Consider the following 16,762-nt stretch of genomic DNA (forward strand, 5'->3'; position numbering starts at 1 on the left):
CATATTCACATGTAGTGAATGGTACTATGCTTTTCAGTCGTGCTACAACATTGATTCCAAATTTTAAAAAAAGGACAAATTATTGCTCACTGTGGCTGTATAAACTAAATAGAACTATGATGAGGTCTGATCAACACATCAGTTCAGTGTCCATTTTATCCAACAACATGTGGTCCCTGGAGACCAGCAAGCACACAGGAATCAGCTTATGTGTCAATTATATTGAGAAGTGTGAGGTGGGAGAAAACAGGCTGCATTAGTATGTTTTTTCTGAACCACTAATAAAATGGCTTGTGAACTGTTTGGCTAATGCAGACATGAAAGTCTATGGATCCGCATGTTGATCTTGTGCAAGTTTTATGCCTGATGTTCTCCTTGTTGCAACTCCTGATGTACATGGAGACTGGGGCACAGGTGGTCTTCACCCAGGAAGCAAGTATTTTGCAAGCAAGCGTACAAAACACTTGTGGCACTGTGCTGCTCTTGCACCACTGTTTTGCAACTACAAACGTACTAAGGGCCGCTAAATGTCACAATCTTCATACAACCAATAGGGGGCAGTAAATGTGTACAGCAAAACTTAGATCATGGAACTTGAATGTGAGATGGCAAAGACAAGTCAGTTCAAGTCTTGGAGTGTGCATCCACAGCCCAGTCTCACGTTTTTGTTTTTTTGTTTTTTTGCTGTTGTTGTTGTTGTTTTGTTTTTGGTTTTGGTTTTTTCATGCTCCCGTCACAAAATGAGTCAAATTTTCATGACAGGGTTTTTTTAAACTCACTATTACTAACCCTACTCCTTCCCCCAACCCTAATCATAAACACCCCCCGCGCTTTACTTTGAATTTCGTGCAGCCATCACGGAATGAATTACAATGAATTCGTGCTGCCATGACAAAAATGAGGCGCTTTTCGTCACAATATCACAAACCAATAGATTAATATATATTTCATGCTGCTGAATCACGACTTGCCATGAGACCAGGTTGACATCCAGCACACCATGAAATTATCTCGAGTCCCGATGACAACCACCCAGGTAGTCAACTGATCTGTCCCCACAGTGAGGCAACAGTACTAACCACTAAAGCCCCGTTTACACATAGACGGTAAGAGCTCCCGGAAGAGTTTTTGGCTCCTCCGGGCCGTCTTAGGGATCAAACGCCGTTGTTAATGCCGGCGCTAGGTGGCGTGGCTTAGTTCCGGCTTCACCGGGAATCGTCGAAAAAATTATTCAACATGTCGAATAATTCTGGGAGCGCTCCCGGAGAATTTGCGTGATGACAGAGACAACGCGAACAACGGCATTTGATACTTTTTAATCGTGTTTCATCCTGTCCCTTCCTGTAGTGCCGCAGTTTACACCGCCGTTATTCGGCGGCTGGCGTTGTATCCCTAATCAACGGCGTATAAAATGGAGATAGAGCCCACATCGGCGTACACAACAGCGTTTTAACCGGCAACAGAGGCAGACAAAACGGCGGCACTAGCGGACAGTACGCCATTCTAAATGTTACCTCCCAGTTAAAACGGCGTTCCAAATGGCCGATAGGTCGTGGTCAGTATAAAAACGCTAGCGCGCTGCATGCAGGCCTCTCACTCGCGGCCATCTCCAGATATTTTTGCAGAGAAGCTCCAGTATGCCTCCTAAAAACAAATTTGGCAGCGGCAAGGACTTAAAGAAGGAAACCAAGAGGTCTGGTTCAGAAGCAGAGGGAGGCCTGTGGTGGAGACGGAGCAACACATTGAGGAGGGGGAAAGGAAGGAGAAGAAAAGGCTGAGGATGATCTCCCTCCCCCTGCAGTGACAGAGGCATGTATTCCTGCTGCTTCAGCCTATTATACTCTGGGGGCGGTGCCTATATGCAAATGATCCTGGAGTAACGCAGGATTTGCCTGGATAAAAACCTGGGTATTAACCAGCGGTACACAGGGCATTATCGGCGGCAGCAGAACACCGCCATTCTCACGCGCGTCTTAACCTGCGATTGTAAAGGACAGAACTGGGTATTAACCCCCGTTGCCTGATGTGTGCCGGATGCTACGGCATCAAAACACCGCTTTATTCAGCGGATTTAGCAGTGTTTTATCCGCCTATTTGCGGATAGTACGGTGGTCAAAACGCCGGCGAAATGCTCCACCCCTTTCCACCGCGAAAACAGCCGGAACCTCCGCGAACTTCAGTCTACGTACTACCCGCCAACAAAACCGTCTATGTGTAAACAGGGCTTATGCCACTGTGCTGTCCTAGACTCCCACAATGGAGTTGAAATAAAACAATCAAGATGTACTTGTAATGCAGACTTTCACATTTTACGTTTTCTTATATATCTTTTCTTAGAAAGTCTTCATCAGTTTCTCCAGTCACCACCATAGAAGTCTATAACACCTTCAGAGTTGTCATACTTGTCTTGGTGGCTTCCCTCACTAGACTCTTTCTTCTATGGTCACTCAGTTTTGAGAATTGACGACTCCTGACAGATTTATCATACAGTGCTATACTGTTTGCATTTTTGAAGTCCAAGACATGTTCAGTGACTTGGAAATGTTAATTGGATCCATCCCCTGATTTGGTTTATAGAAAACTGGCTGTAAAAGTGATGATTTGTATTTTTTAAATCCAATTACACATGGCCTCTGAAAATGAAGTGTCTGAGTCTAAAAATGGCACTGTCACTGTCCAAATACTTACAGACCAGACTCAAAGAGTATCTAACCAAAGTTAGGCACCATGGCATATCAAGAAATTAAAAGTTGTCTGACATAAAATAATTAGTAATAATGTGCTGTTAAACAGCATGTTACGTTTTAATCTACGTGTATTATCCAAACACTAAGTTGCTCTAACTGTAGAACTACACCAAGTGGTTTTTATTACACTCATAAAACAGCAGTTCAAAAATACATTAAAAGGAAAACCAATTGGGAATAAATGTAGTTTTTATTGCACAAGTAAATATTTATGTTCTGCCAAACAGTTTGCAGTGTGTGAATCACACAGTTACTATATGACATAAAGGCACGTACAGTGACTATCATTTAATTTAAAAAGCCTGTGTGATATTCTTTGTGCTGGGCACGTTTCATCAGGGCTGTTGTTTGCTTCTTTGCAGGTTGACTGGCTGAAGAATGAGGATGCCATTGATCCGTTGCAAGACCCCAACTTTCTGATCACAATCGATCACGATCTGATTATAAAACAGGCCAGACTCTCGGACACCGCAAACTATACGTGTGTTGCTCGCAACGTGGTGGCCAGGAGACGAAGTAGCACAGCTACTGTCATTGTTTACGGTAACATACCTTTTTATTTCTCTTCCGCTCTCACAGTCCACATATGAGGAGATATACGGTATAAATAGTATTACTGTCATTCACAGAACTGTGACATGTGGCGCACAAAGGCTGGCAAGAATGTACGGCATCAATGTTTGATAGCGCGGTATAACAGTGCATATGTGTTTAATCACATTTACATTGGTTTAGATTTCATGTGGCAGCATGTGGCCACTTTGTGTGAGTCAATGGTAAAAATGAATGACATTTTTAAGAATCTTTATATAACGGCCAGTGTTGGGCACAGCTAACCAAAAGGTTAGCTTCGATAACTGTTAATCCGCTAACTGAAAAGCTAACTTTTATAAAGCTAAACCAATAAACCCCCCTAAACAATTTACAGCTAAACTGATAACTTTTAGTACTGACTCCAGTACACTGGCAGCTGCTGATACTTCTGAGTAAATTCAAAGGCAATCACAAACAACAACGAGCCAGCGCTTCTGTCTACGATCAGCCTTCTCTCAGTAAAACAGACCTGGTGACCAGAGAGAAAGGAAGGAAAGAGAAAAGAAAAAAAAAGAACTTTTATTTTCACAGCCATACAGTCTTGCAAACATGTCGCAGGAGACATGCACAGCAAGGCAGTTTTGACTTATGGTTAAAACAAGCTAATTCCGGACAGGTTATTGAAATTAATGTCACCTTTGTCTTTGTTACAAAGTGAAAATATCAGCTATATGTTTTAGTTTTAAAGTAATGCACTAATTTTGAAGGTTTGAGCGTTTACACACACGCATGCCAAAAGGCATTATGAGAAAATGAGCTTAAGACAAATATATGGTTTTCAAAGTTAGCTGAAAAGCTAATCAGCTAACATAAGAGTTAGCTTTGCTAATTAGCAGTTAGCAGAACTGTGCCCACCACTGATAACAGCTGAGTGGATCCTTGTCATTTGATTGGTGTTTGTATGCACGTGACATGGATTGTTCTTCCCATTTGTATTGCGTTGCATTTAGCGTGCAAATATGGTTCCATACATTTTGTACCATTGCGCGCTGCGAACTCTGCCCACTAGTGGGGGCAGCATTTAGCTAAACATGGCAGAGTGTGTTTTGCTGACAAGACGACGATTTGAACGAGCTAATTGATGGTGCTAATTCTTCTAACACACACACACACAAACAAATCCACTATGCTATAAGCCGTCTGGAGGCATGAAAAGCTGTTAGGATGAAAAGCTGGACAAATTTCTGACATGATTTTTCACTGGACTGTAGAAGTACACAAAGTTTTTTGTTTTTTGTTTTTTTTAAGTATCTGTTTTTTCCAAGTTGATGTCAAAGCACCCCACCAAAATGTAAGTCCCTTTTCTGTTGTTTATAAATTAATATAATATCACAAGCATCTATTTTAGCCATTATATAAAACAAATAATGAATGTTTACATTCTTTCAATGGAACGAATATTTAATTCAGTCAAAGATGGGATGTTCCATTCAACGTGGTGAACAAACTCATAAACTTTCATTATTTGTATATTATTCATTGTTTCGCTCTTACATACCATTTGCTATCACACATGTATTTTCAGTTACACATACATAGATTTTCAATGACACATACAATATTTGCCCGTCAGAGGGCGTACGCAAACGATAGTCAGTAAACGCCCCCTTCAGGAACATTTCACACCCCTGAGGCGTTTATTAGAGTAAATATGAGGCAACTATCTGTTGATTGTTTCAAAGAAAGTTCAGACTATATATTTGTCTTAAATTAATACTTAATTGATTTTGTTGACTACCACTAGCTCTTTGTGTCTTTGTAGTGAGCGGAGGGTGGTCTTCTTGGTCTGAATGGTCAGAATGCAATGCTCGATGTGGGCGGGGCTGGCAGCGGCGAACTCGTAGCTGCACCAATCCTGCTCCTCTCAATGGAGGAGCTTTCTGTGAAGGTCCACCTTTTCAGAGAGTGACCTGCACCACCCTGTGTCCAGGTGAGAACAACAGACACAATAATTCTATCTTGGTGTGACATAGTCACAATGTTGCGCGTTATTAAGCATTTAGCACCGTTCCCTCACTCCACTAAAGATTCTTGCTGGGAATCACTCCCAATAATGAGACTCTTTAATTTCTTTTCCTCATTTATTTCAAGTAGATGTGAAAAACCTTTAACACACAAACACCAGTGTAGGTTTCTACAATTTAAAAATACAATAAATATGTACACTAAATTATACACAATAACGCTCAACATTTATGCTTAGCTTATAATTAGATTTAGGATAATTTGGCCAAATTTGTAATTTGTTAATTCATTGTTACTATACATAATTCATTTTCACTTAGCATTTAAAACACACTATTCCATAATTTTATATTTTCTTAAAATTAGCAAGCATACAAATTTAATTTTAAATTAATTTTCCTAAGTTTCTAGAACTACCCCAACTAATCATTAAACCCAAACATCCCAATATTCACACTGAAAGCGCACGTGAAGCCCATATTTACAAAGCACACCTCAAACGCACCGCCAAACAATGACAGGACTAAGTCCGAGGGGAGAGATGGAGAAAAGCGCTGCTTACCGGAAGTCCTCTTCAGTCTGTTTGGTGAGTTCGGTGCGTGCATTTACACCGGTCTTATTTTGCTTTTTCCTTTTATTAGAAGCCCATCTCCTTAGCTACTTTTCCTCCTTCCTGCTCATACACTGCAACGCCCGCGCCTCTTGCTGTTTGCTGTGCGCTGATTACTTTGCACTTACACCTGGCACTCAGCATCACGTAACATAAAAAGCAGCAGTCATAGGGTGTGAGGTGGGGTACACCCTGGACAAGAGACCAATCTGTCGCAGGGCCGCATATAAACAGACAAACACATTCACACCTGTATGCACACACGGACAATTAAAAGTTTCCAATCCACCTAACCTGCATGTCTTTGGCTGTGGGAGGAGGCCAGAGCACCTGGAGGGAACCCACGCAAACACGGGAGAACATGCAAACTCCACACAGAAAGGCCACAGGTGGGAATCGATCCTGTGACCTTCTTGCTGTGAGGCAATAGTGCTAACCACTAAGTCACTGGTCCGCCCGGACACACAACAGTTTCATTACATAACATGTCTGCTGCAAATTCACACAACACACCCAAACACAGAAGTACACAAAACACTCTGCCCGGAGTGAGAGACCATTTAGCGCGTTGCTGCACTCCAGTCTGTCTACCTGGTCTGCAGATACGAGTAAGTTTACTTGTTTACGTCATTCATGATTTTACTCTTACACCAGCTATATTTTCATATTTTATTATTTCATTTGCAACGTAGTGAAGAACAGAAGTCAGTTAAAGTCCTCCGGGAAGAAACATCCATTGTGTTTTTTGTGAGACTTTATTTCTGATTGTGTGCATTCTCTGAATTTGAAACAGACACATTATCACATTAAATGATGTTTGTGTTTTCAAGTGGTTTTCAATACGCAAGATGTTTTTTGATTCAGCGTCTGGTTGTTGAACCTGGGGGTTGTGGGGGTGGGGGGGGGGGAGTATTTTATGCATTTACTCATATTGTGTTAATGTAGGGGTGCTGGCCAAGTGGTTAATGCGCTTGGTTTCAGTTCAGAAGGCTCCGGGTTCAAATCCCACCCCTGCCACATTTCTCCATGTAATGTGGAGTTGCGTCAGGAAGGGCACCCGGCATAAAACCTGTGCCAATTCAACATGCAGATCCACCTTGGATTTGCAGTGGCGACCCCGAGTGCAAACAAGGGAGCAGCCAAGGGGCCTTGCTTACTCCTATTGTCTTAATTTGGAAGTATTGTGGCCCATATTGGCCGTTGCAGTTTTCCTTAACTGCAGAGGAAAGCAAACTGTTGCTTCAGTTAATTTGAAATACTTTCAGTGAAACCACATAATTTACACCAAGGTCAGTTAATTTTTTTGTCTGTTTGTCCGATACCATTCCAGCAGTTATTGGTTTGATCCACAGATCAGAACATCCTGACCCCTGAGTCATTTAAAACAAATGTTTCGAAAGCACGTCCAGCCGTTAGACATCCATCACGCCACATTAGAACATCGTGTCGTCGTGCCCTTCACCCGCAATAATGGGAGTGATGTGGCTGTTGGCTAGTTTTCAGAATATTCACATCTCTCTTTTTCTCTGCAGTGGACGGAGGCTGGACAGAGTGGGCAAAGTGGTCCGCTTGTGGGACGGAGTGTACCCACTGGCGAAGCCGTGAGTGCCAGGCACCGCCACCCAGGAATGGAGGAAAGCACTGCAGTGGCAACATGATGGAGAACAAAAACTGCACCGAGGGCCTGTGTGCACGCAGTAAGTCACATGAGCAAGCATAAAGGAGCATATGAAATCTGTAGGATGACATTATACGTGACATATCCCGACTGATAGTTGATTCATTTAAAAAAATAAATAAATAAAGGCAGTCAGATATACAGTACTTGAATTTTGAAGAAAGAACACCTTTGGGATGTGAAGAACAAGAAAGATTGCGTTTCTGTGGTACTTTTCCATCAAGCAGATGCTCAAAGAACTTTACAATGACGCCTCACATTTACATCACCGGCTATGGCTGGTACCCATTGTTACAGCTTGCAGATGTGGTGTTTTTGCAGTGCTCGATTCCCTGATTTCTCAATTTGCAGGAATGCCTACAGTTAAAGACCTTTTATTGTTGCTGACTTTCAGAAAGTGCTGGATATTAGCAGCTGTTTTTGCAGGTGATCCTTGGCTACTTTTGTATCTTTGAGCTTCCTAGAGCAAGACATCAAATCATAATCTGGTCCCCACGCAAGAAACACCTGGGGCCTCACGTATCACCTGTTTGTACGCACAGATTTGTGCATAAACCGTGCAAATGAACATTGTCAACAAAGCTCCCACTTTTCTATAGGAATACATAACTCCTACAGGCACTGCAATAGTGTTATTAATTATGTTAGAAACAGAAATGTATTTTCTTGTGTCAAGAACTTACAGCAGACACCTTTATGAACTGAACCACAACTTTTGGTTTCAGCCTCAGCAACAAGCACCTCGATGCACCTGCTACTACAAATTGTAAAGAAAATAGTTTTTTTTCCAGCAATTTTATATTAAAAATGGGCCCACATTATTTTTACTGCTCAGATTTTATTTGGAGAGATTTTATCTTAACAAAGACAGTAGCACGATGACGTCACAGGAGCGCATAGGATTCTGCAAAAACTGTAATGATAAATAATTATCAGCTTATTTAGTTGATTAGAACGTGTTATGGTGGTTATTGTATTGAGGTTGTTAAATGTTGTTAAAGTTGAAATTATGTCTATAAGAGAATGTGATGACTAAACCAGAGCAGAGATTTCTGACGTCCGCCAATCTGAATCTGGATCACCTCCAAAATTCTGTGGAGTCTTCCAGGCCCTAATATCTATCTGTGATGCAAATTTTGTGAGAATCCATTAAGTAGTTTTGATGTAATCCTTCAAAGCCTAAATAAGTGAAATCTTGATCCAAAATCCAGCTCTGGATCACCTCCAAAATTCAGTGGAGTCCTCCATGCCCTAATATCTGTCTATAGTGCAAATTTGGTGAGAATCTGTATGCGGGTGAAAAATCAAGATTTAGTTTATGTCTGCAGGAGTAGTGTAACTGGGCCCGGGTCATCCCTGGCTTGCTTGTCTTGTTGATAGAACATTGTTCCAAGTTCACGACTAAACATGAGACGAGCCAAAAGCCATGATTGAATTACGTTTCCATTATGGAATGGGGCCTTAGATCTCTGGATGTGGAGGTCAGAAGGCTCGTGGGGGTACTTTGTATGCGTTACCAGTTTGAACTTCACTGGAGGCATCCATTTTGGTGTTTCTATTTCAGCAGTAATTAAATATCTCTCTGCGTCGTACAATCTGAATCCTGTGATCCTTGATGATGCTGTCTTATATTCACATCTGACAACATGAGAATTTCCAAAATAATGTAATCCCTCCAAGTCTATATAAAATGACATCTTGATCCAGAATATGGATCTGAATCACCTCCAAAATTCAGTGGAGTCTTCCATGTCCTAATATCTATTTGTAGTGCAAATTTGGTGAGAATCCATGAAGTAGTTTTTTCCTTCAAACCTACTGCTGTCAACCCAGAGCTGTGCCCACACACAAGCACCTCGATCTCCATTTCAAAAAATTGTTCTTCTTCACTCTCTTGGCTATTATTCCGATGAGCAAAACAAGCAACATGTTGTTTTTAAAAGGATGTTTTGTTTCCATATATGGTTAATTGAGGGTGTTTCTGAATGCAGGTGATCATGAACATGCAAGACCATGGTGATGTACAACATGTGGGATTCATCAACAGCTGATGTGTTTGATAAATGCAGGTCCAGGTTTAAAAGTTATCATATTGTACAGTTAAATATAGTTGGGTTTTCATGTCATATAGCTGCAAAATCTAACAATTTGGATTTTCTGTATGTAGACACGCCTTTGCTATCAGCAAAGTTAAGGCTGAAAAGACAGAATGTCACTGAAAAGCTTTATTTATTTATCAGGCTTTCAAGGATTTCCTGGACTCGACCATCAGAAAAGTATCTGTGTACAATGACATTGTTGAACTTTTTGAGAGATTTACTTATCTTACCAATGACATTCATGTCTCTGGGTCCTTGGCCTTGGAGATCAAAAGATGGCTACAAAGACCTTGTAGAATCATGAGGTTACTGGATAGAGGTGTTTGGCAAAGCCAGTACCTTTGCAAAAGGACAAACGTTTAGGGGAGGTGATGGTCTAGTGGCTAAAGCCTTGGGCTTGAGACCAGAAGCTCCTTGGTTCAAATCCCAGCCTGACCTTGGTCAAGGTCCTTAATCCCCTAGTTGCTCCTGCTGTGTAGTGAGTATCTTGTATGGCAGCAGGGTGACATCGGGGTGAATGTGAGGCATTAGTGTGTAAAGCGCTTTGAGCGTCTGATGCAGATGGAAAAGCACTATATAAATGCAGTCTATTTACGTTCAAGTCTTCAGTCTTCTTACTGTATGGTTGTGTGACTTTGATGCTAACCAGTGACCTAAGATGTTGATGTATTTGATATTAGGTCATGTTGGAGGGTCCTTGGGTACTACTCAAATGAATTTGTGTCAACCAATTACTCAGGGAGACAGGTAGGAAATATCACATGCATTGTGAGGGAGCGTCACCGGACACATTTTGGCTATGTGATGCGTTTGGTGCACATGGGTTCATCAGTGTTGAGGACCACAGCAGCTGGTGAAGGGCAGGAGATGCCAGTGTATCAACTGACTTTGACAAAATGGCTGGGAACAGTTGCCTGTCTGGGTGGTTGTCATCTAGGAGTATAGTAAGTAATTGGCTTCTGTCAAATGCCTGATTCATGTTACGTAGTTAGTTGTTCGATTTGTAGGAATAATTGGTTAAAGGTTTGTGCGCTCGGATTTCACACAGACTCCCCTTGAATAAACTTGGACTGGCTGCCTGCATTAGAGACATGAGAGAACTGGATGTCTGGTGGTATTTTGCATATTTAAACATTAAAACAAATACTAAGTCCATAAATGTCATCTATAATACAGGTCCACATGTAACATATTGACTCTCTAATTACATTTTTCTTGCATTAACAATCTGTCTCAAAGTATTATTAGACGAGTCTCAGGAAAGTAGATATTACATGACACGTAGTCACCACACTAATGTGGATGACACTAACATTTCTGGCTGCTGCATGGTTTGCCATCCTGTCAGATGCTTTGAACATTCCTTTCTCGTCCCCACGGAAGTAATTATAAATTTGGAGGAAGCCTGCCTTGGGAACTGACACCAGATACTTGTCATCAAGGCTGGAAAGTTTCACCACTGGATCAGTAAACAGTAAGAGTTGGGAGGCAGTACCCTGCTGAGCGGTAGCGCCTGTATTTTACTTCAGTGTCTATCAAGTTGACCGCAGTTTTTGTCACAAGGATATCGGGTTCGGTTGTGCTGTGGTAAGCAAATCCTTCATCAGTACCCTCTTCACATATGGTACGCCATGCAGGACATCAGCAAACTTTCTTCCCACCAGAGGAGAAGTGTGAATAAATTAATTTAATGGGCTGTTCCACATGAACTGGTCCTTCCCTGGACCTGGTCTGGTCTTGGATCTGAAAATCATTTATTGTGAGGGAGGGGATAAACCATGTCAGTATCTCCTATTTTTATCAATCAATTCAATCAATTTTTCAATCAATTTTATTTATATAGCACCAAATCACAACAAACAGTTGCCCCAAGGCGCTTTATATTGTAAGGCAAGGCCATACAATAATTACGTAAAAACCCCAATGGTCAAAACGACCCCCTGTGAGCAAGCACTTGGCGACACTGGGAAGGAAAAACTCCCTTTTAACAGGAAGAAACCTCCAGCAGAACCAGGCTCAGGGAGGGGCAGTCTTCTGCTGGAACTGGTTGGGGCTGAGGGAGAGAACCAGGAAAAAGACATGCTGTGGAGGGGAGCAGAGATCAATCACTAATGATTAAATGCAGAGTGGTGCATACAGAGCAAAAAGAGAAAGAAACACTCAGTGCATTATGGGAACCCCCCAGCAGTCTAAGTCTATAGCAGCATAACTAAGGGATGGTTCAGGGTCACCTGATCCAGCCCTAAATATAGGTTTTAGCAAAAAGGAAAGTTTTAAGCCTAATCTTAAAAGTAGAGAGGGTGTCTGTCTCCCTAATCCGAATTGGGAGCTGGTTCCACAGGAGAGGAGCCTGAAAGCTGAAGGCTCTGCCTCCCATTCTACTCTTACAAACCCTAGGAACTACAAGTAAGCCTGCAGTCTGAGAGCGAAGCGCTCTATTGGGGTGATATGGTACTATGAGGTCCCTAAGATAAGATGGGACCTGATTATTCCAAACCTTATAAGTAAGAAGAAGAATTTTAAATTCTATTCTAGAATTAACAGGAAGCCAATGAAGAGAGGCCAATATCAATCAATCAATCAACTTTTTTCTTGTATAGCACCAAATCACAACAAACAGTTGCCCCAAGGCGCTCCACATTGCAAGGCAAGGCCATACAATAATTATGAAACACAGTCTACGTCTAAAGCAACATAACCAAGGGATGGTCCAGGGATCAATATGGGTGAGATATGCTCTCTCCTTCTAGTCCTCATCAGTACTCTAGCTGCAGCATTTTGAATTAACTGAAGGCTTTTCAGGGAACTTTTAGGACAACCTGATAATAATGAATTACAATAGTCCAGCCTAGAGGAAATAAATGCATGAATTAGTTTTTCAGCCTCACTCTGAGACAAGACCTTTCTAATTTTAGAGATATTGTGTAAATGCAAAAAAGCAGTCTTACATATTTGTTTAATATGCGCTTTGAATGACATATCCTGATCAAAAATGACTCCAAGATTTCTCACAGTATTACTAGAGGTCAGGGTAATGCCATCCAGAGTAAGGATCTGGTTAGACACCATGTTTCTAAGATTTGTGGGGCCAAGTACAATAACTTCAGTTTTATCTGAGTTTAAAAGCAGGAAATTAGAGGTCATCCATGTCCTTATGTCTGTAAGACAATCCTGCAGTTTAGCTAATTGGTGTGTGTCCTCTGGCTTCATGGATAGATAAAGCTGGGTATCATCTGCGTAACAATGAAAATTTAAGCAATGCCGTCTAATAATACTGCCTAAGGGAAGCATGTATAAAGTGAATAAAATTGGTCCTAGCACAGAACCTTGTGGAACTCCATAATTAACCTTAGTCTGTGAAGAAGATTCCCCATTTACATGAACAAATTGTAATCTATTAGATAAATATGATTCAAACCACCGCAGCGCAGTGCCTTTAATACCTATGGCATGCTCTAATCTCTGTAATAAAATTTTATGGTCAGCAGTATCAAAAGCAGCACTGAGGTCTAACAGAACAAGCACAGAGATGAGTCCACTGTCTGAGGCCATAAGAAGATCATTTGTAACCTTCACTAATGCTGTTTCTGTACTATGATGAATTCTAAAACCTGACTGAAACTCTTCAAATAGACCATTCCTCTGCAGATGATCAGTTAGCTGTTTTACAACTACCCTTTCAAGAATTTTTGAGAGAAAAGGAAGGTTGGAGATTGGCCTATAATTAGCTAAGATAGCTGGGTCAAGTGATGGCTTTTTAAGTAATGGTTTAATTACTGCCACCTTAAAAGCCTGTGGTACATAGCCAACTAATAAAGATAGATTGATCATATTTAAGATCGAAGCATTAAATAATGGTAGGGCTTCTTTGAGTAGCCTGGTAGGAATGGGGTCTAATAGACATGTTGATGGTTTGGATGAAGTAACTAATGAAAATAACTCAGACAGAACAATCTGAGAGAAAGAGTCTAACCAAATATCATCACTGAAAGCAGCCAAAGATAACGATACGTCTTTGGGATGGTTATGAGTAATTTTTTCTCTAATAGTTAAAATTTTATTAGCAAAGAAAGTCATGAAGTCATTACTAGTTAAAGTTAAAGGAATACTCGGCTCAATAGAGCTCTGACTCTTTGTCAGCCTGGCTACAGTGCTGAAAAGAAACCTGGGGTTGTTCTTATTTTCTTCAATTAGTGATGAGTAGTAAGATGTCCTAGCTTTACGGAGGGCTTTTTTATAGAGCAACAGACTCTTTTTCCAGGCTAAGTGAAGATCTTCTAAATTAGTGAGATGCCATTTCCTCTCCAACTTACGGGTTATCTGCTTTAAGCTGCGAGTTTGTGAGTTATACCACGGAGTCAGACACTTCTGATTTAAAGCTCTCTTTTTCAGAGGAGCTACAGCATCCAAAGTTGTCTTCAATGAGGATGTAAAACAATTGACGAGATACTCTATCTCACTTACAGAGTTTAGGTAGCTACTCTGCACTGTGTTGGTATATGGCATTAGAGAACATAAAGAAGGAATCATATCCTTAAACCTAGTTACAGCGCTTTCTGAAAGACTCCTAGTGTAATGAAACTTATTCCCACTGCCAGTGATGCCGGTAACGCGTTACTTAGTAACGCGTTACCGGCATCACTACTTAGTAGTTACTTAGTAATGCGTTACTCTAATCTGACCACTTTTTTTAGTAACGAGTAATCTAACGCGTTAATCTTTCCAAATCAGTAATCAGATTAAAGTTACTTCTTCATGTCACTGTGCGTTACTATTATTTTTCATTGTGGGTCGATAGCAGCATTAAACTTGGTCCGTGGGCAGGAGGTCGGGGTTCGACTGAACTGCCCACTTTCAGTGAGCTGTGAGCTTTTCATCCATGGTTTTTTGCAGCTGCTCGACTCGTCGTCTCCTCTTAAAGCACGGTGATCAGCACACCTGCACTGAGCTTTACAAAGACATTTTTATACTTTTTTTCCTCCTTTATTTAGAGCTGAGCTGAGCCACTCCGTATCTGCATGTTAAAACAGCTGATCCTCCGCGACGCGTCAACAACTAACACTATTTTCCACTCAAATGCACCTAAACTCTCTTTCTGATGACCACATGATGTGAAAACACAATAAAACTTTCTTACCTGTAAATCTGGTCACGTTTTCTGCATAAATAAATGTTATCCATTCTTTGTGCTCAAACGCCAAAGTAGGGGCGAATCCAGATGGAATGGGGGCGTGGGGGAGGGATGTGCCCCCCTCACAACACCCCTAGATTAAAGGTCCAGTTTTGAAGCCTTTTTTTACTACAACTACTAATACTACTTAAAATAATATTAATTTCGACAAGTAAAATATTTAGAGAGAATTTAAATGTTAGAAAAATGCTAGAATGAATTTAATAGTTACATTTATAAACAATGTAGGTTCGAAATTGCAAGTTTTACTGTTACAGTGCTGTCAACAGTTAAATATGAGGTCAAGAAAGAGGTCTTTATTTTACTTTTTATAAAACAAGTATTTATTTTCATTGAAGTCAAGAAAGGGTGACTATAAAGTAAGTTTTGGCAAAACAGGTATCATTGTCATGTTGAGGTGGCAGAGGGTTGTTGTCGGCAGCTGGGAAAAGTAACTAAAAAAGTAACTAGTAATCTAACTTAGTTACTTTTACAATTGAGTAATCAGTAAAGTAACTAAGTTACTTTTTCAAGGAGTAATCAGTAATCAGTAATTGGATTACTTTTTCAAAGTAACTGTGGCAACACTGCCCACTGCTGGGTAGTCCATCAGAGTAAATGTAAATGTTATTAAGAAATGATCAGACAGAAGGGAGTTTTCAGGGAATACTGTTAAGTCTTCAATTTCCATACCATAAGTCAGAACAAGATCTAAGATATGATTAAAGTGGTGGGTGGACTCATTTACATTTTGAGCAAAGCCAATTGAGTCTAATAATAGATTAAATGCAGTGTTGAGGCTGTCATTCTCAGCATCTGTGTGGATGTTAAAATCGCCCACTATAATTATCTTATCTGAGCTAAGCACTAAGTCAGACAAAAGTTCTGAAAATTCACAGAGAAACTCACAGTAACGACCAGGAGGACGATAGATAACAACAAATAAAACTGGTTTTTGGGACTTCCAATTTGGATGGACAAGACTAAGAGTCAAGCTTTCAAATGAATTAAAGCTCTGTCTGGGTTTTTGATTAATTAATAAGCTGGAATGGAAGATTGCTGCTAATCCTCCGCCTCGGCCCGTGCTACGAGCGTTCTGGCAGTTAGTGTGACTCGGGGGTGTTGACTCATTTAAACTAACATATTCATCCTGCTGTAACCAGGTTTCTGTAAGGCAGAATAAATCAATATGTTGATCAATTATTATATCATTTACTAACAGGGACTTAGAAGAGAGAGACCTAATGTTTAATAGACCACATTTAACTGTTTTAGTCTGTGGTGCAGTTGAAGGTGCTATATTATTTTTTCTTTTTGAATTTTTATGCTTAAATAGATTTTTGCTGGTTATTGGTGGTCTGGGAGCAGGCACCGTCTCTACGGGGATGGGGTAATGAGGGGATGGCAGGGGGAGAGCTGCAGGGAGGTGTGTAAGACTACAACTCTGCTTCCTGGTCCCAACCCTGGATAGTCACGGTTTGGAGGATTTAAGAAAATTGGCCAGATTTCTAGAAATGAGAGCTGCTCCATCCAACGTGGGATGGATGCCGTCTCTCCTAACAAGACCAGGTTTTCCCCAGAAGCTTTGCCAATTATCTATGAAGCCCACCTCATTTTTGGACACCACTCAGACAGCCAGCAATTCAAGGAGAACATGCGGCTAAACATGTCCGATTGGGGAGGGGCCCAGAGAAAACTACAGAGTCCGACATTGTTTTTGCAAAGTTACACACTGATTCAATGTTAATTTTAGTGACCTCCGATTGGCGTAACCGGGTGTCATTACTGCCGATGTGAATTACAATCTTACCAAATTTATGCTTAGCCTTAGCTAGCAGTTTCAAATTTCCTTCAATGTCGCCTGCTCTGGCCCCCGGAAGACAATTGACTATGGTTGCT

At 40.9% G+C, this 16,762-nt stretch overlaps 1 protein-coding gene across 4 annotated transcripts in view; it reads left to right on the top strand.

Moving 5' to 3' along the window:
- The window catches only part of unc5b (unc-5 netrin receptor B), a 208,063-nt gene that overhangs the window by 132,107 nt on the left and 59,194 nt on the right, over window positions 1-16,762 (top strand). For 2 of the 4 annotated variants that reach the window (XM_034184294.1, XM_034184295.1), the window contains exons 5-7: window positions 3,110-3,290; window positions 5,104-5,271; window positions 7,449-7,613. In XM_034184294.1, coding sequence (XP_034040185.1) covers window positions 3,110-3,290; window positions 5,104-5,271; window positions 7,449-7,613 — 514 coding nt within the window. The remainder of the gene's footprint in view (window positions 1-3,109; window positions 3,291-5,103; window positions 5,272-7,448; window positions 7,614-16,762) is intronic. The other 2 variants (XM_034184296.1, XM_034184297.1) reach the window with 1 other exon arrangement.

This window comes from Thalassophryne amazonica, chromosome 13, assembly GCF_902500255.1.
Source record: "Thalassophryne amazonica chromosome 13, fThaAma1.1, whole genome shotgun sequence".
Lineage (NCBI taxonomy): Eukaryota > Metazoa > Chordata > Actinopteri > Batrachoidiformes > Batrachoididae > Thalassophryne > Thalassophryne amazonica.